Source organism: Pollachius pollachius, assembly GCF_949987615.1.
Source record: "Pollachius pollachius genome assembly, chromosome: 3".
In the NCBI taxonomy this organism is placed as follows: domain Eukaryota; kingdom Metazoa; phylum Chordata; class Actinopteri; order Gadiformes; family Gadidae; genus Pollachius; species Pollachius pollachius.
This window is the reverse complement of record NC_136936.1, coordinates 47647166-47672641: the sequence shown is the minus strand read 5'-3', so window position 1 is coordinate 47672641 and position 25476 is coordinate 47647166. Positions and strand designations below refer to the sequence as shown.

The 25476-nt window shown below is 49.0% G+C and overlaps 1 protein-coding gene across 5 annotated transcripts in view; it reads left to right on the top strand.

Annotated features, from left to right (window-relative positions):
* Positions 1-25476, top strand: part of tanc1b (tetratricopeptide repeat, ankyrin repeat and coiled-coil containing 1b) — a 117843-nt gene that overhangs the window by 20424 nt on the left and 71943 nt on the right. For 3 of the 5 annotated variants that reach the window (XM_079732175.1, XM_079732177.1, XM_079732173.1), the window contains exons 3-4: positions 8747-8959; positions 20009-20113. In XM_079732175.1, the coding sequence (XP_079588301.1) occupies positions 8747-8959; positions 20009-20113 (318 nt within the window). The remainder of the gene's footprint in view (positions 1-8746; positions 8960-20008; positions 20114-25476) is intronic. The other 2 variants (XM_079732176.1, XM_079732174.1) reach the window with 1 other exon arrangement.

Genomic DNA, 25476 nt, shown 5'->3' with positions numbered 1-25476 from the left:
AGCATGCTGAGGCATATTTTCCAAATTATTTCCCAATTTACGATTTATGCCGAAGTTGTAAAAGGGTTCAGCGCAATTTGGTTGAATGCATGACTCAAATCTACAGGATTGGCCACGTCACCCCTTGTTTGAGTGCAGGATTAGTCCTCACTCGACGCCCCTTGTACCACAGCCTTGTCCATTTAATGTCTCTGAATAGGTTCCTTCGACCTCCCATCGTCCAAGCCGTCCGGCGGTGCTCTCATGACCTACCGAGCCCCCAGAGCAGTCTTTGCCTAATGGCCTGTGCTAATTTCAGTCCGAGGTCTGTTGTCACAACCCATCGTCACGGCAACGCCGCAACCACAGACCGCACTGCAGCCACTCTACTCTTATTTTTCCTCCTCGCATGGAAAACCGACGTCCCCTTGAAGCCAGATCTGTTTTATGTATATTGTCAGCAGCAGCTAGGAAGGAACCGGTCGAGAAACGCCGGTCTCCTGAAGGACCTTCAAGGTCCCTGGGAAGGGGAGTGTTGAGGCGAGAGGGGTCAGGCCCCTCTTGTACCCTTCCCAGGGAGCCACGAGGCAGAACCTGTTCTCCGGGACCCCTCGGACCTCTGGGTCCTGTCTGCAGGCCAACACATGATTGATTGCAGGGCTGCGAATCCCCCCGAGGTCATCCGTTATCCGTCTCTGCCGGGATGGAAGCAGCTGTCTCCGTGACAGCAAAGGTTACACAAGATGATACCAGCATGCCCCTGGAACATCTGGGGCTCCAGCGGTGTGTACGCGCCGCCACCTGAATCGTGTCGTGGTGGGGGTTGCTTCAGGAGTTCATGCAACCCACATGTGACCATAGCGTCCTAATATTAAACCCTGCAGATCCACCAGAAGCTGACGAATGAACCTCAGTAGCCTCTGGACCTCTTCTGTGGATCCGACACACAGATTCAGCCTAGCTATACCGCTACCGAAACACATGGGTCGGGTGAAGTGCTTCAATGGTCCATGAAACCTTGCAATAATGGCCCTCTGTTTGAGAAGGGCCGCTGCGGCCCTCATGTTCAGAGCGTGCTGGAGTGTTCAGATCATGGCAGCCGCGGCCGCGCCGTACTGTGACCAGGCCATCGTCACAAAGAGCACAGAGCCGTTGACCTTTGCGTCCCCATTCACATGTCCAGTGCTGGACTAGCGGTGTATAAACGGAGGAAAGGGGGACGGGAGAGGGGGAGAGGGAGGTTGGTGTGGCCCCACTTCTCCAGGGCCTCTGTGAGGAGGACTGAAGAGCCTTGTGAAGAGGTCTGCAGCCTGGGGACCCCCGCACACACACATACATACACACCCACTCACGCACACACGTACGTACGCACGCACGTCACATGCACACACACACGCACACGCACATGCAAATGCGCACGCACACGCACACACACACACACATACACACACACACACACACACACACACACACACATACCCACACACAAACTTAATTTCTCACACACACACACACACACACACACACACACACACACACACACACACACACACACACACACACACACACGCACACACACAAACACTATGAAGTTGGGGCCTACAGGGCCCCCCACACACACAATGGTGCCAGTGTGAGCATCTCCCAAGAAGCTCCTTCCAGCAGGAGATCAGCACCGATAGACCTTTAAGGTTTTATTGAACACATATTTTTTCTCAGAAAATCACTGAGCCCAAAGTGAAGTATATGGGCCTGTATGGGGGTTCTGTTGTTACCTCCCTGTCAACTCACTCACAACATGTTAAAAATACAACATTCAATCCTCTTGTCTGCTTGCTTTTGTTTTATTCATAAGTTGATTGGAATCTGCATCAGTGCAGCTTAAATCATTTCGCTCACAGAAGTGAGCGAAAAGGGGGACACAACAGGCCATTCACAGGCCTGCACAGACCTTCTGTCCATGACAGCTCCGTAACCCGATGATCCATGCATACATAGCATCATATCGGGCATCAGGCAACGAAAAAACCAACAACGATTAACCCATCATCATCTACAGCCTTCGCCGGCTTTCCACTGTGAGAAACTTCTCTTTGCTCGTTCCGTTGTTTACCCGGCACCGGAGGGAGACGCTGTTCCGGCCGTGGCTCTCAGAACAACACGCCCTGTGAGCCACGGCCGTCCAAGCGGAAGCAGCCTCTCTGTATGCCCAGGTGGGCTGTTAAGAAGAGCCTGAATCCGTAGCGTCCTGCGGGCGTACCATCTGTGCTTCCCAGGTCAGTCGTTTTCATGTCACACTGGTGCTCTGTAACGCGAGCGCTTGTGTTAGGCGAGCAGTTGGTTGTTACTCCGCAAGGTGATGGTTCAATTAAGGGAACCTTCCTCTTCCCATGCTACGGGCCGGCATGGCAGACTCATCTGCATCGTGATGCCCACGCTAATGTCTCCCTGTTAGGAAATAGGATTTAAATGAATTGTGGGAAGGATATTGTCTGGCTCAGATATACTTTTTTCCCATACTCAATTAAATCGGCTGTAGAGGAGGAATGGGAAATGTCACGGCGCCAACCCAGTTTGCTCTCTCTCTTTCTTTCTTTCTTTCTTTCTTTCTTTCTTTCTTTCTCTCTCTCTATCTCTCTCTCTCTCTCTCTCTCTCTCTCTCTCTCTCTCTCTCTCTCTCTCTCTCTCTCTCTCGCCCTATCCCTCCCTCCCTCCCAAAGATACACACAGAGCCCTACCCTCCTGTCCTCCCCCTCCCCTGGTGCTGGTGGTGAAGACATTCCAGAGCCCTGGGCAGTGGGGGAGACGGGGAGGGAGCGAGAGAGAGGGAGGGAGAGAGCTCCCTGGATCCACACTAAATTGCAGACTAGCTATGTCTGTGGTAGCTTAGCTCAGCATTAAGCAGTTAATTTGTTCTCATTTGTGTGTGTGTGTGAGGATTTGTGGTGAAGGTTTTAGAGCTTCCCATTACACTTCCTGTTCCTGACGACATCAAAGTAAGAGCCGCTCTGTGCCCGTCTCCGCCCCCAATGGGATTTTAACAATAAAGAGGAACATCTCTGATCAATAACGTTATCCAGGCACTCGATCGGTTACATTTAATACCTGACTGTGGGAAGATATTCCCCCTCCCAGGAGCTGCTGCCTCTGCTGTTCTGTTCCTGGTTTTAATAAACTGGAGAATGTGAAACTAATGAAGCCGAGTGCGACGTATTAAACAAAACAAACGCGCTGTTGTAATTGCCTACCCTGTCATCTACTGCCTGATCCGCTCGCACCTGGCGACGAGGCGAGCTGACCGACGGCCCCGCGGTGGGGTGGAGATGGTATCTCCCGCTCGTATTAATATAGCTGCACAACGGCGGCCGGGAACGGCGAGCCTATTCCAGAGAGGCTGCCCTTATTAGTCTGTACGTTTTCAGCTCTTTTGTCGGACCGCTTTGTATTTTGACTGTTACCATGGCGACCGGCGAGTGTCCTGAGGCAGTCGGTTCCCGAGGTTAGAACGGCCCTGTGGGAAAAACGTCTGAGCTATTTGCCAACCCCTTTAACAAGTCAATTTGACCGTGACGTGTTGTTTTATTGGGTTGTTTGTTTCAGAGCGGACGCTTTCTTGTGAAACAATCATATTCAATCTTTTGGCTCTTTTGTTGGAAGCCTCCGCCCCACACTGCTTGCCTTAAACACATCTCTGTGTTGCTCTGTATGTGTGTCTCTCTCCCTCTTGGACTTAGTCTCTGTCTCTCTGTCTTTTGCTCTCACTCTGTCTGTTTCTCTCTCTCCCCTCTGTCTCTCTCCCTCCCTGTCTCTCTGTCTCTCTGTCCGTGTGTCTCTCTCTCTCTGTCTCTCTGTGTATCTCACTTTCTCCCCCTTGCTGTGTATCTCTCTTTCTCCATCTCTCTGTATGTCTCGCTCTTCCTCCCTGTCTCTCTGTGTATCTCTCTTCCTCTCTCTTCCTCTGTCTGCCTGTCTGTCTGTCTGTCTGTCTGTCTCTCTCTCTTGCTCTCTCTCTGCATCTCTCTCTGTCTGTCTGTCTGTCTGTCTGTCTGTGTCTCTCTGTCTGTCTGTCTGTCTGTCTCTCTCTCTCTCTCTCTCTCTCTCTCTCTCTCTCTCTCTCTCTCTCCTCTCTGTGGGCTGTCTGTGTGTTCACCATGACAGCTTTTGTTTATCTGTCACTGTGGTCACGGAAGAACCCATTGGTCCTTGGCCTGGCGGCAGAGCCTCCCTATTGGTCGACCGTCCTGTGGTTATGTGGCTTTGTGTGTTGACTTAAAGAATCTGCATTCATTACAGCCTTTCGCCGTGTCCGTGGTTCGTCACATTAAAGAAGACAGCTCATAATGTTCAGACTCTTTCTTTTACAGAAAGCAAGATCACAGAAGTGCACAAACTCCCAAATGCACACAGCACACACGTTTCAAAGAGCATGTTTGAAAGCATCACAGTTAATCACATATGCATAATTGGTATTTGGGTTTGTTCTTCCAGGAAGAAGAAAATAAACTGTAGACACTATCCGAGTAAACATCTGATGTCCGTAATGGATATCCTGTGCAGAACGGCTTCTCACTTTGAATACCAAGTGTCTTCTTGTCTAAAAAGGCTCAAGGTTACCTTCTCTATTTGTTTCTCTGACGTACATTGAAAACATCCTTCTCTACTGGGAAGTCTGGGGGAGGGGGGGGCTCTATCGACTGCATGGATTTACTTTCAAATGTTAACACACTCCAGAATCAATGTTTTGTTATCATTTTGTTGAAGCTGGTCCGTATCCTAAATATACAAAACAAGGCTTTTGAGCTGGATGGCACCAAACCACTGGCCGCCGCGCACTGTACATTCAAATTATGGCTGAACGTATCAACAAGTTGGTTTATATTTGTATATTCTCCCTTGGAACACTAAACCCAAAGCTGTTTTCGTCTGACTAAATATTTACTCAAGCGACTGTGGGCCGCGTAGTTCCAGCCGTGGATTTTTCTTCAGCGATCAATCTCTAATGATTATTTAGTTAAACGTCTCAACAATAAAAGAGTACTCTTGGCACCGAGTGTCCTTTCTGATGACATGCCCATGTGGGCTTCGTTTGGGTCGTCCTTTTGATGAGCAAATGAAAGCATGCAATCATTTTTACATTATTTTTGGGGCAGCACGGTATAATTAGACAGGGCTGGCTTCCTTGACCACGGCAGGGGCTGAAAATTGCAGGCCTCATCCATACGAGAAGTTGGGGAAAAGCGACTGAAATAGTCCTGGCGCACGTCCTCATTGTCCTCTGTGTTGTACGGCGTGAGCTGGCAGGCCGGGCCGTCTAACCAGGACCACTCGGACCGCCATCTTTTATGTGGCGCCTCTTGCTTTCAGAACCGTTGCCCTTAATTGCCCCTGTGCGCTAACCTCTTCAACATGCATGTATCATGGCTGAAGCCAGCGTTGGTGGTGCCTCTTCTACTTCCTGCCCTGGGCGGATCCATAGTAGTTTCAAGTGGTTGAGTAACCTGATTTGGGTGGATGGGTTTGAAGGATGATATCGTAGTCTTTCTGAGGTAAACGCGTCAAAAAGTGTGCAGTTGTATATCGGAAATAGTTTGGTATTTGTAGAGTTAGAATCTGTTTTTTTTTGGGATGGATTTATTTGGAGGTTCACAAAATAACACGGTGTGTAGTGACAACAGGAATACATTCACAATGGAGTCCTTCATTTGTGTGTGCTGGGGCGTTTATACAATTGTACTGGCGCAGGGTGATGGCATCGACTCACTGACTCCCTGCATCTTTGTTTGCCATAAAGGAAGCCCTTTCCCACCTCTCACTTGACAATTCTCAGTAGGTTTCTGGCCTTCGTTTTACTGGCCACCTCACAATGGTGGTATTGTGATACAGGAGTGTTTAGGTTAATTGCCCTTGTAACAGACTTAAGTTCTGTATGAATGGCACTCTGTCTCTCTCTCTTTCTCATTCTCTCGCTGACTCTCTCTCTCTGACACCCATTGTCCGTCACCCCTGTCGTATAGCACTCCGGTGCTACGGTGAACCGCATTGTTGCTGTTTAGTGTAGAACAGCAGCGCGACGCAGCACGACAGATCGCATCGTTCCAGCATGGGGAAAATAGATCTATGATTAAACTGGTTTCTCATTGCTTCAGTTATCTTTTGACTTTCAAGGAACGTGGGAAGTACTTGCTTTTATTTACCACTCTTTTTCAGTTGATAATAAATTAGATATTTAGTTGTGTTGAATGATTCAGAATGAAATGAATAACATATTTACTTCAAGTATACAAAATGACCAACAAACCTTTGGCTTAATAAATCAGTTGTTTAATTGGGAAGCATGTTTCCAGACATGTAAAATAACTACTCCTGAAGAGTGCTTATTAAACATGAGCTCTCTGTCAAGTTTTAACAGTCTTCGGTTTCCAAGTCTGGATCAAATGAAAGCAGGGATCCATCTGTCATGTCTGCCCTGTTTACTTGTCAAAATACTCGAGTTACGAGTAGCGTCCCGTAGAGAAAGCTCCCTTTTAAATATTTCTCTAATGATTGGTGACTGGTGTACCCCGCAAGCAGGAAGTTGTCGTGTGAAGAATGACACGTCATAATCAGTGGAAGTCCTACAGGTGAACACAGGTTCCCTCATCATGGATCATAGCATTGCACTCCTGTCAGGAACTCCTGTGTCAATGCCAACCCTGATGGTCATAAATGCTGATCTCAGGCCAGCCGTTCCCACTGGGGTCAAGGTTCTTAAAGGTGGCCTGGCCTTGGCAGCGTGACCAGACATCACGAGTCCTATAACGTGGGAGTGCAGACCAGTGAGCGTTTCCTGTCTCTGCTGCTCTCTTTTGTTGGGGATAAAAAAAAACGTTTAAAAGCACAGAACTGGGCTGTGTGTCCCCTGTGGAGAGCCGGGCTGGTGGAAAACAACTCTCTGTTTCAGATTAGTTCCAAGGCCAACAACGCTCGCAGTTCACCGTGGAGTGAGGCAGCAGAACACTCAAGGCTCTCGCGCCTCCACGTTATGTGTGAGTGGTTGAAAAAGCCCTGACTGCAGCCCGCTGTCATTGCTAGTCTGCTGATGTCTCCCTCCATGTACAAGAAACCCGCGGTGCAGGAGACAGAACCAAAAGCTAATTGTCGTAGCTGTGGTGTGCCACATTTGCGATGATCACCGAGCAAGGCCTGCTGACGCATGAGCGGTGTTATTAGAGGTGGATCATTCATACATTATCTCTGGTAGGGGAGAACTTTGATGCCACAAAATCGATGACTTTGCTGCCTCCGTGGCGATGTTTCGGCCTTCCTGGAAACATTGGTCTCCGTGATGCAGGATCTTATTCATGTAGTGTATTTTTCTTGCACCGTAACCTTTTTTTGCAGCCCTAAGGGTCTGCAGAGCTGTTTCTTTCAGCGATTAATATCTCCAGGTAAAGCTTGAGAGCGTGCAGTATTGATGTCTAGGTATGGAATGGGAATTGCTAACAAGAATTGGAATTGTTAACAAGAATATAACCTTGGCTACCAAACAGAACAGAGCTACAGCAGCTTTTTGAAAGTAAGGGTGCAATTGCAGGGGAAACAAAAAAGAAGAAAATAATCGTCTTAAATGTCAAATGGGTTTTTATTCTCTTCCAACTCGAACGGCTCAACAGGTTATTCCGCACTGACTCATTTTTTAAAGAAAAGAACCAAGAAATCCAAAACCTTATTTCCTTATTTTCCTTGCACACAAGACCTGTTTCTGTATCCCAAGACTCATGGTTAGCAGATTAGCCCACGGGGCAGAGTGCTGCTGTTGGCTCTAATGCTGGTTTGTCGTGCTGGTGTGTGCTGAGTATACAGAGGAGTCGCTCTGGGGCACTTTCCCACAAGTTAGGTTATCTCATTTAAAGCGTAGCCTCGCTGCCACACTGGAAACATTATTGTGAACCTGGCCATGGCAAAGGCAGGATCCACTCTTGACCTTGACATATTTCTCTGTATAACATGTATCAAGTGCACCTCAGTTCGTTTTTGTATTACTGTTTTGTAAGTTGAGGCACTAGGCACTATGGTTCATTGTGGGAGTACTGGATGTTGCTTGCTAAATGGGTTTTCCCAGTTTGGGTAGTAGGCCTCTTCAGCATGTTATCAACCGGTGTGTTCAATGAGTCACATGTTATCTCACAGCCCTATTTACCCTTCTTCATTTGGCCTCCTGGCATGAGAGAAACCCACTGACCCCACCTGAGAATCAATATTCCTAACATGGCTTCCCTTCACATTCTCATGAATCTGCTTTCCATAGAGTCGTGCCAGAGAAAAAGGGTTTTCTTCGCTAGCTCTCTCTCATGATTTAAAGGTGGCTATAGGTTTAGTTTGATCGCACAGTGGTGTCAGAAGTTATATATTTAGGATTTTTCATACTTTTTAGCTAGGTTTGTTGATGGTGGTATAATCAAAAAAGGGTGCACACTGCACAGTGCTTAATCAGTGGTCAAGGACTATGATCTATCATGAACAAAGGCGCTCTGAAGTTTATGCTGTTTCATTAGAAATAAAGTTGAGTTTCAGATGTGGGAAGGTTTCTCCTGCATAATGTACGTACAAGAGATAGGCAGTAGTAATTAGGACCTAAATTATCCACTCAATCCGCTACATTGCCCCAGTTATTAATTCATGACGTTACAACATCAGTGCTCTAGCTGGGAGACGTCAGAACAATCGCGGCTCCAACATCCTCAACATCGGCCCTGCCTAACCCCCATGTCCTCCTCGCTCTCCCCAGCAGGGGATGTCCACAGCCACGGTGCCCAGAGGAGAGGCCCGTCTGACGGGTTCCCTCAGCCCCAGGAGGGGGGCGCTGCCCTCCCTTACTTGCAGGAGGATGTGTTCAGGCTGAGCCTGGCCAAGGGAGTTTCCATGTCCCTGCCCTCCTCGCCTCTCCTGCCAAGACAGTCCTACATGATGCCCCTGCGTGCCGCCAGCAAGAGATCCCCAGGTACGAGCTCACACTCGGCTCTTCTCTTGTTCTAACATAATATTTCAAAAATAATTTCAGGCTGCATACTTTTCTGCTGAGGGAGGCTAGAAAGCATAGCGGTGGTGTTGGACTCTCAGCCTTAAGGTCTGGGTTTGGTACCAGCTGTCTCAGGCTGGTCCCTGTTAGCTCAAGGTGGTACCAGTGGTCCCTGGTCAGTACCAGCTGTCTCAGTTTGGTACCAGCTGTCTCATGTCTGCACTAGCCGTCTCAGGTTGGTACCAGCTGTCTCAGGTTGGTACCAGCTGTCTCAGGATGGTACCAGCTGTCTCAGGTTGGTACCAGCTGTCTCAGGTTGGTACCAGCTGTCTCAGGTTGGTACCGGCTGTCTCAGGTCGGTACTAGCTGACTCAGGTTGGTACCAGTTGTCTCAGGTCGGTACAGCTGTCTCAGGTTGGTACCAGTTGTCTCAGGTCGGTACAGCTGTCTCAGGTCGGTACCAGTTGTCTCTGGTCGGTACTAGCTGACTCAGGTTGGTACCAGCTGTCTCAGGTCGGTACTAGCTGACTCTGGTTGGTACCAGCTGTCTCAGGTTGGTACCAGCTGTCTCAGGTCGGTACTAGCTGACTCAGGTTGGTACCAGGTTGGTACAGCTGTCTCAGGTTGGTACCAGCTGTCACAGGTCGGTACCAGCTTTCTTAGGTTGATTTTAGCTGTCACAGGTGGGTACCAGCTGTTTGAAGTCGGTACCAGCATGGTATTAGAATTCCAGAGCAACGCGATTAGCCTTTCTGTATTTACTGTGTGATACTTTCAATTGATGGATCAACTGAATAAAACCGGTAGTGGGAAGATAACTGGCTAGGACAGGGAGGGAGAGAAAGGTTTAACATACATGTACATTTAATAAGAACTACATGGAAGAATTAGCATACGCTAACATATGCTAACATATGCTAAAATCCAATTGGCAGAAATAAAACATTCCAGTGATTAGAAATAAGCATATACTGATATAATATAATGATATCCTTTTATAATATAACATTGTTATAATGGGATTTCTGAATTGGCTCATTATAAACATGCTAAATAACAGTTGAATAATAACCTCAGTTAACCTCATTCATCCACATATTAACATTCTCTGATTTCTGATGAAGGAGAATAGGCCGATCCTATTCTCCTTACATGATTGAAGTTTGTTTATAAATATTTTTTATTCTTTTTCATCTTATCTCTGAATTTTCATTGTGGTAGGAAAAAACTAAGGATGGATCCTTCAGGAACTTGGATGCAATGAATCATAAGTCGATTTTTACGATTTTTACTTGAAGTCAATGTATTCCCATCCCGGAAAGGAACTCGAACTCATTGCATTAATGGCTTCAGATTATTTTGTGGAAGAGGATGCTGCTTCATGTGTAAACGTAACCGTGGCCCAGAGACATCGGAGAAGCCGGGGCAGGCTAGTCTTGGAATTAGATTTTGTGAAACTTCAGCTACACTTTCCCCACGTCATCGTCTCCCAGACCTCACCTCTGCTGGCTTTTCCCTTTGTGAAGCCCGCATGATATAGAGGTACTGAGGCAATCCGGCTACTGTCATCACAGATGGCCCTCTCTGTTTGGCTATCTAACAGAGGAAACCTTTTCTCTCCCGACCAAAGGCCAGCATCATCAACCAGACAAATGACGTGCACTACGACAATATTGCCTATTACTCTTTGCAACATTCATCCCCCCCCCCCCCTCCTTTCCTTCTCAGGGAATTGCACTTCTCTGTGGAAGTTGTGTGCAAGCAAAGTTTTCAGTCTACCTTCCGGTGATTTGTGTCAGTGTTGAACATCTTACACCGTTCCAGGAGTGACAGCGCTTTCTGGCTAGAAGCTAGTCTAGCGCTTTAGCCCTCAGCCTTCTGTGTGTTGAAATAAACTCCTTTGGAAAAACGCTGAAACTCCGGCGCCGCGAGGAGCAGCAGCCGGAACGATTGCGTCGCTCGACTTCCCAGCGGTTTTGAATTTACATTTCATACTTTCCCCGGCACACAGGAGATGTGTTGGTGCCCCCCCTCCGTTTGATCAGCTTCCGTCAGGATGGTGGTCCTGACGATGGCACTGCTTGTTTACGCTGGGTCCACTCTTAAAGGCAGTGTGTTTACACTCGGCCCGAGCGTCCTCATCCCCCGGCTCTTTGTTCGTCTCTCTCTGCCGTTTAGTGAACCCACTTGTCAGCAGCTGTGGGTGAGTGCTGTGTTCAAAGCCTCAGGACATAGTTTAGTCTCTTAAGTTGTTTCAACCTGTGCCTTTGTTTTCTAAAGACATGGCAACGAGGATTGAACCCCTCAGAGTGAACACTTTGGCTCCGTTCACATCTGGCTCTCATCTGGGGACTATCTACTCTTTGTTTATAGTGGTGGTGGCTTTGATCTGTTCTGTAGCATGAAATGGGTTTGTCTGCATAGGGTGTAGGCCTGCGCTGTGAACATCTGGCAGGCCATTGTCACTTTTGTATATTGTGTTGTTTCGGCTTTCAGTGTATATTTAAAATAAAAATTCTTGCTCCATGATTTCGTACGCCGGGTTCGTCTTGATTGAACTTGATTGTGATGTTTGTAATGGGAAGGACATTTAACCATGTTTAATTTGGTTAAAGATTGCAGACTAGCTTGTGATTGCTTTTTTAAATGTTCCTGTGAGATGCACTTTTTTTTATAATGAGAATTTCACCTGCGCAGCCTCATTTCACATGAACTCCATGCTGCCTCTCCTACCAAAAAATATCTGCAGCAGCAAAAGTACTCAAACGGTATAAACAAATCACTGAATTGTGCTTTTAATGCATCAGACGGCGCCACAGCTATAGCACAGAACGAATGGCATGCAGGTATTTACCAACACACGTTTGTGACTCACAGTGACGTGACTCAGTGATTTCGCCGAAGTCCAATTACAGAGGCAACACACCTTTTCGTTTACAACATCCTCAGGCCCTATTGGTTTTTTCATGATTGTTTCCAACCCATCGGAGGTGGCACTGATGAAATGCACATTTACCAATGACAGCGAGAGGCCCAGAGGAAGGGCGGCGGGCGGGCGAGGGCACCGTCTGAAGGTGAACAGGACCCGGGGAAGCAGGGGGCAAGGAACTCTCATTAAAGGGACGCTCCCACGAGGCTTCTGAGAGGGGGGGGGGGGGGCGGGGGGAACGGACGGACATGATGGGGTTTTACAGAGGCCTGCGGTGGGGACGGGACGGGGCCGGGGGTCGACGGGGGGGCGCGGGCAGCACTCGTCTGCGGCCGTCCTTTACAGGTAAGTGTGAAAAGCCGCAGGGAGAGAGTTCACACCGAGTGTTAATAACACACATGCCGCACGAAATGTCTCGGGTCGGCGTCGAAAACAGCCCGGGCCGTAATGCAGTATTCTCTCTGGCTCATCCCTGTTAAATTGGTCGAGGCGACCAGGTGTCACACTCAATGTGAGACACGTTTTGTGTGGATATAGTTTATATTTTCCGGTGTCCAGACCAGGATGAGAATTCCACATCCTAGTATCACGTGGTAGGCTGTACTGGCCTCCCCTATTTAAGAAACAATGACATGTGAGTGAAGAGATTAGATAGAGGTTTTTTTTCTCTCAGGCTGCTAACACATGACCTAATCCATCTTGTGGTCAAAGAAGTCCCAAGTCATACAACCGCAACAACACTCACCGCCCAACATGAATCTCCCTTATCCAGCAATCCTCGCTGGCTTTCGGAGGAAGCGGTTTCTCAGATTGAGGCCGTATTTTGTGGGTTTTCCGTCACTTCCTGACAGATTGGATAATCTACAGCATTGTGGAAGGGACCAGCCAATTGGGTGTTCTCTCCGTGAAAACATCACAGGGGACAACAGAGAAACACTGGCTTAATTAGGAGCGTGACTGATGCCTGAGCCACAAAGGCCTGGTGCCTTTGGCCGCTATAACTTTGATGGGCTAAGCCCACAGCTTAACCGCGACACAGCAGTCTGACATGTGTTGAACAGGACCCAGGCTTTACTGCCTGACTGTTTACGGGTCTACAAAGACCCAGGGGAAGGGCTTTTTGTTTTAAAGGAAAGCCATCTCCAGATAGGATGTTCCATCAAGACCCAGCTCAAGGGTTAGCGGGCTCTCTTTGAAATGCTAACCTCACTATGAAGTGTGCCAAAGCAACACAGAGCCTTTAGGTGGATTATAGCCTAGGCTGTTGGCTCCCAGTACCTCCTCCAGTAGGAGGGTGAGACGTCTCCACGGTGACTCCACAGTGCCCTCCTCTGGTTGGGATGACTCATAACCAGTTACATGGCAGCTGCTTGCCTCAAGGTTGCACTGTACTGAATGACGCTGATGCATTTTGAATGTGTATTGTAATGTACTGTAATTTGCTGAATTTCAACGGTTCACCCTTTAACCTCTTTAATAAATTTGGAGTCACCCTGTCCTGTTCAAGATGACTCCCATATGACTTTGGATAGCCCTCAATGGCACAATAGGTTGCTTATTTTACACCAAGGGGTGATGACGGAAGAGGCTCTGTTGAAACATTTGACAGTTATTTAGATGTGTGACTGTCCTACAGTCACGTGGGCGACAATTAGTGCCACACTTTGCTCATTGACCACCTTCAAGGGACCATAAAACGGCAGTTGTTATCATATTTATTGCCCTGCCTGGCAGCTTATCATTTTAATTGGTATGTAAGCAATGAGCCAAGGGGTGACTGGGTCTCCTGTAGGTCGTTTTGCATGAAATTCATTTCAACTTTTATTTTTTAATAGACGGGTTGGAAGGCTCTTTGCTTCATTTCCACAACAGCCAATAAAGGCCGAGGAGATGTCAATTGGAAAAAAGTGACCACAATTGAAATCTCCTAAATTATATATCCTCCCACTGGATTTACACATTGCCACTAAACTTTGTTTTGATCATTCAGACATTTGATGAAGTCCTGCTCAGACATTTAATGAACTCATTGACTTAGCTGTTCATTCCTGAGCCCGAGCACCAAAGAGTCACCCCACACATTGCTCAACAATAGAGCCGCAAATTATTTCTGCTCGGTTAAAAAATGGGAGCAGAAGCTCCCAGCGTTATGAGTCAAACACTGTTGCCTACAGTCGACTAGCGTTTGCCTGTTCATTGATTGTTGGTTGGTTTATTGACAGGATACCAATAGAGCTGGAACAGTGGATGGCATTTAGTGACAAGATATTGAAAATATTGTTACATGAAATACCATTTTTTATCTCACTTGTTTTCAATATATGCCTGATTCTGAAGGTCAAACAAGAATGAATGAATACAAAATTAATGGAATTATTTTCGTTGAGCGGGTGTCAGAAATATCTTGCAGGATATGAATGCGATATGTGCACCGCCCGGTACATTTGAACCCAGAACTTTGTGTAAGTCATGTCATGCCTGCTGGCTTTTGATAAAGCACATGGATTAACTGTCGGTTTTCTCTACCCTTGGTAATGAAAGGGCAGTGATTAACACAACAAAACTTTCAAGGACAGCTTCTGCTTGACATGACATAACCTCCACCATGCAACAATTATATTACACAATAACTCAATAAAACAGTTCATTAGGTTAGGCAGTAGAGCAGCCTTAGAAAGAATCATTAAATTAAATATGTACAGCTGGTCCACACAGGAGCTCGATATTTAGATGTCAGTACATCTCAGGTGTTCTTTGAAACAGTTTTTCAGAGATGTTCTAAGCTCGGAAAAATGAGTGATGTGAATCATTTCGTCGCCCTGTGAGATTAATTTTCACAATCTACAAAGTACGAAAAGTTCTGAAAAGATCTCCTTGTCATTCATTGTAGCTCTCCTCTACAAATGAGGAGCAGGTTCACTCATTTAGAGGACCTGGCATTAACTGGCCCGTTAATTATAAGTGACGCCGTGCAAAGATGTTCTGTCGAGTTGGATTTGTCCTCGTCTCCGAACAACCCAGACAAATCTACAGTACAAATCACCCCTGCTCCCCTTCAAGGAGCCCTTTCATCCCCGGGATTGAGCTGCTCTCAAGGGTGTTGGCGGTGAGTGGGCGGCCCTGGGTGTGTATTGATGGGTCTTAGGGGGACTCTGCCATAAAACAACCTTGTGATGCTACAGAGGACTCTTTGAAAGGAGGTGAGCCGGTGATGTGCAGCAGGTGAACCGCTCTTCCCCTCCGCCCCCCTTCCCCCGCTGCTCTGTGGTTCAGCGCGCTTTACCGCCTCCCTGCTTGGGCTCGTTACGGCGCGCCGTTCCACGTCTTTCATCCGAAGCGAGGGTTTCGTCTCGGAGCCCAGCGGCCGACCGCCACGGCACACTGGCTCGCGTCTCCCAAGACTTCAGGAGGGCGTGAGCTCCATGGGTCGTACCTGGAGGGGCCATGAGCAGAGGGGCGGACTGTGTTTGAGTTTCAGGTTAGCTTTGTGTAAACGCACGAGAACCATGCATTATTCATATGAGTTAATGAAACGCCGTGTGGCAAAGGTGGACTTGTTACACATGTATCGTTATAGGGGTTAAGGAACTGCTGCGTTGCTGGGTCAGATATTGAGCCACTAAAACGAAGGGTGGATGTGATTTGATGAAAATGTAGATTTATTTTAATGTAATATTATTCTGGGATTTACACAGTATAATTCCACAGTGTGACCGGTTTAAGTAAATACTGGACTATGTCTTTGCCATAATCCATGCCATATTCCATACCATATACTTCATTGATTGGCCAATGCATCGGAAACATACTCAGACAGTTCTCTGTTGCATTTTAATGTTAAGTTCAACCTTCTTCTGCCTGAATATATTCATTTTTTGAGGTTTTCCTTGACATTTTGGGACATAAAGATGGTTATTGTTAAAGTGGTTTCCTTCCCAGTGTCTCATAAAGGGACTAGTGTCTCGCTGAGAAGTTCAGAAATGAGTCAGAGTGCATCTCTTAAGAATGTGTAGAAACCCCTCGGTTACTGGCCAACCACGAACAATCATCAGGGTTTGTCCTCTGTAATAGACCTCGACTGTATATACTATTGTTCCAGGTGTGTGTGTGTTTGTGTGTGTGTGTGTGTGTGTGTGCGTGTGTGTTTGTTGTTGTGTGTGTGGTTGTGTGTATGTGTGTGGTTATGTGCGCGTGTGTGTCGCCTTTTGTGTTAGTGTGTGTGTGTGTGTGTGTGTGTGCGTGTGTGTGTGCATGTGTGTGCATTCACGCGTGTGTGAGTGCGTGTGTGTGTGTGTGTGTGTGTGTCTGCATGTGTGTGGTGTGTGTGTGTGTGTGCACGTATGCATGTGTGTGTTTGTGTGCGCATGTTTGTGTGTGTGTGTGTGTGTGCGTCTGCATGTGTGTGTGTGTGTGTGCGCGTCTGCATTTGTGTGTTTTTGTGTGTGTGTGTGTGTGTGTGTGCGTCTGCATGTGTGTAGCTTGACAGCTCAGTAGTCACGGGCCCCTGAGTCCTCCGGTGAGGGCCGGCGTGCGGGGAGTTCTTCAGCAGTCACATTCGCCTATAGCTCCTCTCCCCGGAGCCTTCCCCCTCCCACCCCTCCTCGACACTCTCCATCACACACATGTCACTACCCTTCCACCATGTCGTCTAAAGAGTGTGCTTCCCCTCCGTGGCCATCGCTTCGTTCTCTCCCCCCCTTCACACGTACCCTACTTTCACTGCTGCAACTCCCACCGGCCGTGCCTGAGAAACGCACTGTTGTGTTGCTGCTGTTTAAAGAGCTGCGTTGTGTACTGTTGTGTTTCTAGTGTTCTCATGGACCTGTGTTGTTCTCTGTTGTGGCCTTACTTTTCTCATCGACGTGTGTTGTTTACTGATGCGTTGCTGCTGTTCCTTAACCTGTGTTGTGTACTTTTGTGTACTGTTGTGTTTCGGTTGTTCTCCTTGACCTGTGTTGTGCGTTGTTGCGTTTCGGTTGTTCGCCTATGTCATTCATTCTGACTCATTCTGAGTCTTAAGAATAATTAGAATTATTTTAGCTGCGGTAATAAGGTGTCTTCTTGTACTGACAGGCAATCAAATGTTCCTTTTGTAACATTCGGGTCGTATATCAGTCTTGTAGACAGAACAACATTCGTGAAGAACTACATTGTGCCTGTCTTTGCTGCCGCTTCCACTCTACGTCGAATACAGGAAGCTTCTAAAACACAGCTAACCCCTGTCATGCTGACGCAGGGTGCGCGACCGAGACATGCACGCCCAATGGATTTACATTCTGGATTTCACAGCCAGCGTCTTAAGGAAGAGAAGGAGAAAGAGTTGCTCTACTGTGTCACTCTCTTTGTCCTTCAAGTCTGCCCCCCTCCCTCCGCTCCGCAGGCGTCGCCATGCCAATTACAGTCGGGCTGCTCATTCGCAGGTCTTAAGTGCCGACCGGCCCCTGTTCTAATGGCGCGGCCCCTGGGGGCCCGCCGCCATTGATAAAGGCTCTGGGGTAAACATGAAAGCCGGTCAATTGGGAGGTGAGCTTTTCGGGTTGGAAACAGAACCCTCTCTGTACATGGGGCCCTTTTCTCCATCCTTTTAGTCGGAGTCCCGCGTTGCCGAGGGGAACAGCGAGTGTTGTCTACATCACCGGCTCCTGACAACCGACCCGACAGGCCCCCAGACACGGCTGACCCGCGGTGGCTTCATGTGGAGATCTCGTGTGCTTCCTCCTCAGTGCATTAACGTATGGATTACGTTACGGTGTGGGACGCAGTGTGGCTGTCGTAGCGCTGGAGTGTTTGAAGCTGGTGTGGGATTACTCCTCCGTCGTACCTGCCCCTGACTGAGGCGTGTGTCCAGCTCGCTCTCTGTCTCTCTCCAGTTTCACTCTAATAGGATCGGTTTGACTCCTGGCACGGTCCGCCTGCCTGTCCACAGATGAATGGTGGGTTTTCAGAACAGACTAGTGGATTGTGTCGGTCAGACAAGCCAGCCTTCTTGTCTTGGCAGGCCAGCTATTTGGATGGACGTTTCCCCTAACAGCTGAACATCCATCCTTCCAAACACACGTCAGATGACTTTATCCCCCATCGGCTTAGTGCTGTTTGATTGAGATCCTACCTTTAGATCCTGGTACTCTCTTCCTCTCTTTCTCTTTCTCTTTCTCTCTCTCTCTCTCTCTCTCTCTCTCTCTCGCTCTCACTTTCCCTCATTCATGTTCACTTCCACTCACTCATCCATGGACGTTGAGCAGTGACCTAACCTGAACCTGGTGCCCTGGCCGTAGCGATGACATTTCCAGATCAGTGGATAGAAGTTGGCAGCAGTGAGGAGCGGTGATGGGGAATGACTATCACTCTCCACCATAGTGTGTTAAGGCTGCTCATACAGCTGGAGGCGGCGTTGGGGAATGGCCGTGTCTCTCCCCCAGATCTATAGCGTCTGCTGGCCAGGGCGGCACACTCACAGGGTGAGTGACCGGCTGCTGTGTTGCTATCTCCACTTATATACCCGTCGGTGCCGCACACTTCCTATGCCAGTGTTGAATTGATTGAGACCTGCAGATTGATTGTTGTTCGCCCTTGACTCCCTTGAATGTATTTCCTTGCATCCCTTAAGACGCGAGCCGACCTTGATGGGTTTTTGGTTTAGTTCCGATCGGTCGTGTGTGTTTGACGGTTTGTAAGTGAGCAGTGTTGCTCGAGCCGTTGGTCGTTCTTATCTGTTCTCTCTGTGGGTGTAAGACGTCGACGTAGCTCAAGGTTCAGCGTTTGTTTCACTCCTGTCACTCAAGCAAACGGCATTATCTGTTGCACGCTAACACCGCGACGAAAAGCGATGTAGCCGCCGGATAGCTCGTTGACGAAAGGGCTGTTGGAAGAGAGGGACGAGGACTTGTGAGGGGCCTTGACCTGGCTTTATCCTTCACATCTTAAAGATGCCACACACGTACACACACACACACACACACACACAAGCACACACACACACACGAGGGCAGACAGACCTGTGGCTGTGCCAGGAGGTGCGTTGGGGGGGGGGGGGGGGGGGGGGGGCTGTGTATCTGGAGCACGGTAGTCATGGTCCCCTCCAGAGGCAACGAGTCTCCAGCAGACCCTCGACTCCTCCCCAAACAGGCCCGTCCCAGATACGTTACCCGACCTCGGCAGCGAAGCCCGGACCCTAGCCTCACCTTCCTCCACTCTCCTTAACGCAAACGAGGAGCCTCGTGAAGGAGAGGGGACGCGGGTGGCGTCAACACGCGGGGATAACCACTGTCTCCGCACACTCGATGTTCATGTTTAAAGTTCAGCACGGGGCTAATTGCGGAGGTTTCAAGCTGTTTGTTATTACGCTGCGAGAACCGTCTCCAGCAGGCGGTGAGAAAGGCTACGTGTGTGGTGTGTGTGTGTGTGTGTGTGTGTGTGTGTGTGTGTGTGTGTGTGTGCGTGTGTGTGTGTGTACGTGTGTGTATCAGCTACAGAGCACCGCAGAATGTGTCCCACCAGGACTGTGCTGCCTCATCTCCTAACCCATCTGGAGTACGTTAATACAGAGAGAACCCCCCTTCTCTTTCCGTCTCATTTTCATTATCTCTCATACCACCACCTTCTTTCCCTCTCTCTCCCTCTCCCCCTCTCCCTCTCTCTCTCTCTTTACCTCTCGGCCTCTCTCTGTATATCTCTCCCGCTCTCTCTTGCTCTCCCTTTCTCTCTCTCTTTACCTCTCTGCCTATTTTTCTGTCTCCCTCCCTCTCTCCATCTCCCTCTCCCTCTATCTCTTTACTTCTCTCTCTCTCCCTCTCCCTCTCTCCCTCCCACCCTCTCTCCATCTCTCTCTCCCTCTCACCCCATCCTTCTCTCTCTCTCTCTCACCCCATCCTTCTCTCTCTCCCTCTCTCTCCTTTTCTACCACTCTCTCTCCCTCTTTTCCCCTCTCTCTTCCTCCCTCTCTCTCACTCTTTCTCTCTGTATCAGTATGCGTTACCGGTCTCTCTCTCTGTCTGTCTGCGTGACCGGTCTCTCTCTTGCCTTCTGTCTGCGTGACTGGTATCTCTCTCGGTAACTCTCTCTCCCTCTCTCTCCCCCTCTGTCTGCGTGATTGGTGCCTGCAGGACCAATCAGAAAGCCTAAGTATGTGGAGAGTCCACGCGTTCCCTCTGATGCCCTCGTCTCTGCGCTGAAGAAGGTGGCGGACCGCAAGGAATCCACTCACAATGGTGAGTGCTTTGTGTGTTATTGTCTTTTTCGTGTGTGTGTGTGTGCCCTTGTTTGTGTGTTGTATTGTCTGTTGTGCGGAGATATACTGCAAGTCTCTGAGAGAGTAAACCTCTGTCTGGCTGTGGCATTCCAGGCTTCACCCTTATCCCATAACCAAAAGAATGCCAGGTGTGTGTGTGTGTGTGTGTGTGTGTGTGTGTGTGTGTGTGTGTGTGTGTGTGTGTGTGTGCGCGCGCGTGTCCTGTCTGTGTGTGTGTGTGTGTCCTGTCTGTATGTGTGTGTGTGTGTGTGTGTGTGTGTGCGCGCGTGTCCTGTCTGTGTGTGTGTGTGTGTTTGTGTGTGTGTGTGTGTGTGTGTGCGCGCGCGTATCCTGTCTGTGTGTGTGTGTGTGTGTGTCCTGTCTGTATGTGTGTGTGTGTGTGTGTGTGCGCGAGTGCCCTGTTTGTGTGTTTGTGTGTGTGTGGCCGTGTCCTGTGTGTGTGTGTGTGCGAGTGATAGTGATTAGATGTTAACGTTTTCTTTTTAACGGGGTCAGGTGTCATCCGCTGTGGTTTAAAGGAGTGTCCGCCCCTGTATAAGTGGTGTATGTAAATCCCTGCATGCATATGAGTCCTGTTCTAGCATGCAGTCTGTAAAACAAACACAGGATAGGGTCCCAGTTTATTTAAAAGTGTCTGTTTAGCTTACAGAGGAGCCTGTTTCCATTACGGTTCGTCACGAGGGGCATTGTTTGTTTGGAAGATAGAGCCGTGAGGAAGAGCGAGCTGTTGAGCAGATCTCACTACAACGACAGCAAGACGTGTGTTGTGATTAAATGTGTGTGTGAGTGTGTGTGTGTGTGTGTGTGTGTGTGTGTGTTTGTGTGTGCGCGCGTGTGTGTGTGTGTGCGTTTGTGTGTGTTTGTGAGTGTGTCTGTGTCTGTGTCTTTCTGTGTGTCCCATATTTGCATGGCAGCTTGCTCCGGTACTCTCTATCCCCTGTACTCCCTGGATGCCCTGTGCGATGGTGGCAACGTGTGTTTGTATATTGCGGGGTAACGGTCCACTTAGGGCTCTGTTTTAGTAACCAGGCCGGGCGGGGCGGGGCCGAATTCTTCCCGTAAGCCCAGCTGCCGTGGCGGCCTGCATTATCTTCAGATAAAGGCAGGCGATTGGACCGAGCCGGGGCCAATCGCGGTCCTCTCGTTGGGGCTCACTTGAGCAGGGCTGGATTGCGGCTCAGTTACTGTTGACAATCGCATACCGGAGAGGAGCGGGTATGTGTCTTGACAGAGAGCCGCTGCAGAAGCGTTTTAGGGCTTAGATAGGCCGGCTGGCGGACAGCGGGCGCCAGCTAAATATCGTCCTGTGCCAGCCGTCGGGCCGGCGCTGGGAGATCTCCGACAGCGCTCAGACTAACTCTTAAACAGCAGTGTGGACGCCCTGTGCTGGAAGTTATACTTTGTCCGCTGTTCTGGATTCCTAGAATAGATTAATCAGATCTCATAATAGCGGTCATGGGAAATATTTATATTCACAATTTAGTATTTATCATTTCAATGCGAGGTTTGTTTTCCTCGGGTGATGGAATGAAGGCACGCCGTTCGGGATTCAGAACACGAGGTCGGAATTAATTGAGAGGCGTAAATCATCAACACAAACCCTTTCCAGTTGGCCGATATACTTCAGTTTATTAGTGTCTTCATGCACAGTTGTAAACGGGCCTCTGTGAATATGTATTGGAGGGATTTCATTCTTGAAATTACTTTTCAGCGCCCATATCATGACCCTTAAAATACATGGTCTATGAATGAGTAAGGCGGTCATGTGATGTATTTTTGATTGTGTAGTAAATCTGTGCAATGGCACCACTGACGTCCCGGAACTACATACACGCACAAATCTAAACGCCAAGGTTACCCTGGTAATGGTTACCCTTCACCATCAGACTGTGTGTGTGTGTGCGTGTGCACATGCACACCCACAAACACACACTGGAGCATATTTTCATCATGCCTCATCACCCAGCCCATCCCATTCTCCTCCCCCAGGATTGCCTTCCCAGCAGGAACCACAATCACATACACACTGTTTACATCCATCAATCCAAACACACACACACACACACACACACACACACACACACACACACACACCCTTACACACGCAAACACACCCACACACACACACATATATGCATAATTCAACACACACACACACCAACACATTTAAACACACACACACTAACACTTAAGACACTCAGACACATACTGACTCTGACCAGTGTTTACCACCAGGCCCCAGCCGAGGCTGTTATAACCCGTGCTCCTCGCCTCGCTCTCCTCTACAATTTCATCGCAGGCTAAAATGACCTCGTGGGCAGGTGGGGTTGGTGGGGATGGAGGGGGCAGCAAAATCCCCCCCCAGCGTGTGACCGATTCACTGGCCCGGCCTCCAGACATCTTCGTATTAGCTCAAGCCGCGGGGGGGTTGAACAGTCTCGACGCGGAGCCAGGCACGCGGAGGAGAGTGGTGGGAAAACGCCCCCCCCCCCCCCCCCCCCCCCCCCCCCCCCAAGGCGGGAATTCACGTCACGTCCCCCGAACGGGTCCGGACGCCCTGGCTCTGGGCCCAGGATGCTGGCGATGACATCATCAGGAGGACGTATCTGGATGTCGTGTCGATGACATCATCAGGAGAACGTGTCTGCCGGTTGGGTTGTTGACATCATCAGGCGGATTTCCCTGGATGTCTTGTCGATGACATCCTCAGGACAACAACCCTGGATGTTGCGTCGATGACACAATCAAGAGAACATCTGGATGTTGTGTCGATGACATCATGAGGAGAATGTCTCTGGCGCTTGTGCTAATGACTTCATCAAAACGTCTCCGGACCAGTGTTACTGACAAGTGGCCTGGAGACTCGGCCGACTTGTGTCTACAGTTGTCTGCTGCTGAGTAATTTGAGGGCATGTTGTATTTTTAGGTCGTCTCTGTGTTTGGACTAAAGTGTTCTCCATGTTGAGGAACAGCAGACACTGCCCGAACCACAGAATCTGTCCCGTGGCTCTCTGGTCTCTCGCTCTGGGCTGAGCTGAAGACACATTTTCCACAAACTTTCCAAATATCAAATTACTTTCAAAGCTGTGGTGTGTGATTAAAGAAACATATGTGACTTTAAGGAGGGGAATATGGCCGTGAAAATAATGCAAATTGGCCACAGAAATCCAAGAGTTATTTTTTTTACTGACGTGACCCCTGATGTATGCCAGTCATGCAGCAGCGCGGTTCGCACCAGGCGGGGCCTCTCTGCTCTGAGACGAGCTACAGTAGAGGAGCTCTCAGCCCGGGCTCAAATATCTCTGTAATGAGGTCAGATTATGTGCAATTAGCCTGTGTGTACGAAACGAGACTAATGAAGGCAAATAGTGGCTAATTGTAGATGGATGGCGACATTAAGGTGCTGTAGATCTCAGGGTAGGAATGACCTGTACGGCAGCATTAAGGGGCGACATGAGTAACACTCATCGACGTGGAGTGTGCTAAAACAATGTTTACTTCCCATTTATTTGCAATCATACTCAGTCAGAATGATGTAGTCATGGTTACGATACGAGACGATGCTACTTTATTTGTCAGTAGGGCACTGAAATTCATTTTGTGTCCCTGGGAAGGCCCCTCAAAACATTTAGGACATACAGGTAAACAGGTACAAATGACACATGACATGACAGAACAGCGATACACAAGCAGCACAGATGACAGATTAGGCAAGCGCAGGTGTTAACCGAAAAGACACAAGTACAGCCTCATGACACATGACATGGCACAGCCAACAGAGCACACAAACCACAAATGACAAGTAAGGCAGTTTAACAAGGTCATACGAAGACTGCTACCTATGGAATCATAAATGTCATCTTGGTTTGTAATGCAGCAGTGTTGTTCAAACCTGTAAGCAAAATATATTTTAGTCTGTTTGCAAAACAGAAGTTTAACATTGGTGTCAATGTTCAATTTACAGTTATAGGCCCTCTACTCCTCATTCATTAAGTGGTGAGGGTATAGTGAGTCAAGTTATCCTTTATTGTCCCTTTTTGGGGGAAATTCTTTCGCTGCTTTTAAGCCATCCGGGAGCCGGTGAACACATGGGGCACATCAGAGCACCCGGGGCAGTGGGCATCCGCAGTGCAGCGCCCGGGGAGCTACAGGTGCCTTGCTCAAGGGCACCTCATCCGTGGATGAGGATGTAGGAGAGTGCCGCACCACTACTCCCCCTGTCCACATTTTCTATCTGCCTACCAGTCGGCATTTGTACCGGCCACCCTCCGGTTACCGGTCCAACTCCTTAACCAGTAGGCCGCGGACGCCCCGTAAGCAGGCCCACGTTCAGCAAGTAGAGCGTGTTTGATTCTGCAGTCGTCCCCAGCATGGGCATAACCTCAGGGGAGGTGTGAGCTAATGGGCCAGTCGGTCCCATGCCATCGCAGCCACCGCCGCATTCTTCCGACAGCATCGCCGCCATGTTCGGAATGTTGATACATGCTGGAATGCCGCGGGGAATCCGAGTCGGGACAAATTCCCGGAAGCTTCCGACGTGGGAACGGGATGACATTAAGACCCCTCCCCGTCAAACCGGTTCTGACGGGTCGTGAAGGGACTTTTCCACGTCTCCCCCCACCCCCCCTATCAGGGAAGGGGCGGTGGGATGCCCCCCACTCGTCACGGAGGCAGCCCCCCAAGATGGGCAACGCTACAACAGATCGTCAGAGAGAGGGGAGGACGGAGGGGGAGAGAGAGGGATGAAGGGATGAAAGGAGGGAGGGAGAGCGGGAGGATGGGAAGAAAGGAGGGAGAGAGAGGGAGGGAGAGAGATGGAGGACCGGAAGAAAGGAGGGAGGGAGAGGGAGGGAAGACGGGAAGAAAGGAGGGAGAGAGAGGGAGCACCGGAAGAAAGGAGGCAGGGAGAGAGAGGGAGGAAGGACTGAAAGGAAGAAGGAGGGAACAGACAGCAAGATGGGAGGGAGGGAGGGATAGAGGGAAGGGCGAGCGAAAGAGAGAGAGGAATGAGAGGATGATGACATTTGTAGGACATTTTTAGGGCGACACTGAGCCACATGTATACGTGATTGATGGTGCCTGATGATAATACATGTATATGTTCTATGACCAACTTAGGCTATTCTGACTTTTCTAGTCTGGGTAATCACTTGTGAAGAAGAGCTGCTGAATGTCCTTTGAATACATTCCTACTGGCAGCTGCCTGTTTTTGACTATGGCCCCAGAGCTGAGTTCAGTCTAATCCTTAACCTAACCCTGAACCCCAACCTTAACCCGGACCCTAAACCCGAATCCTAACACACATGTGAAATCTGGAGGTGT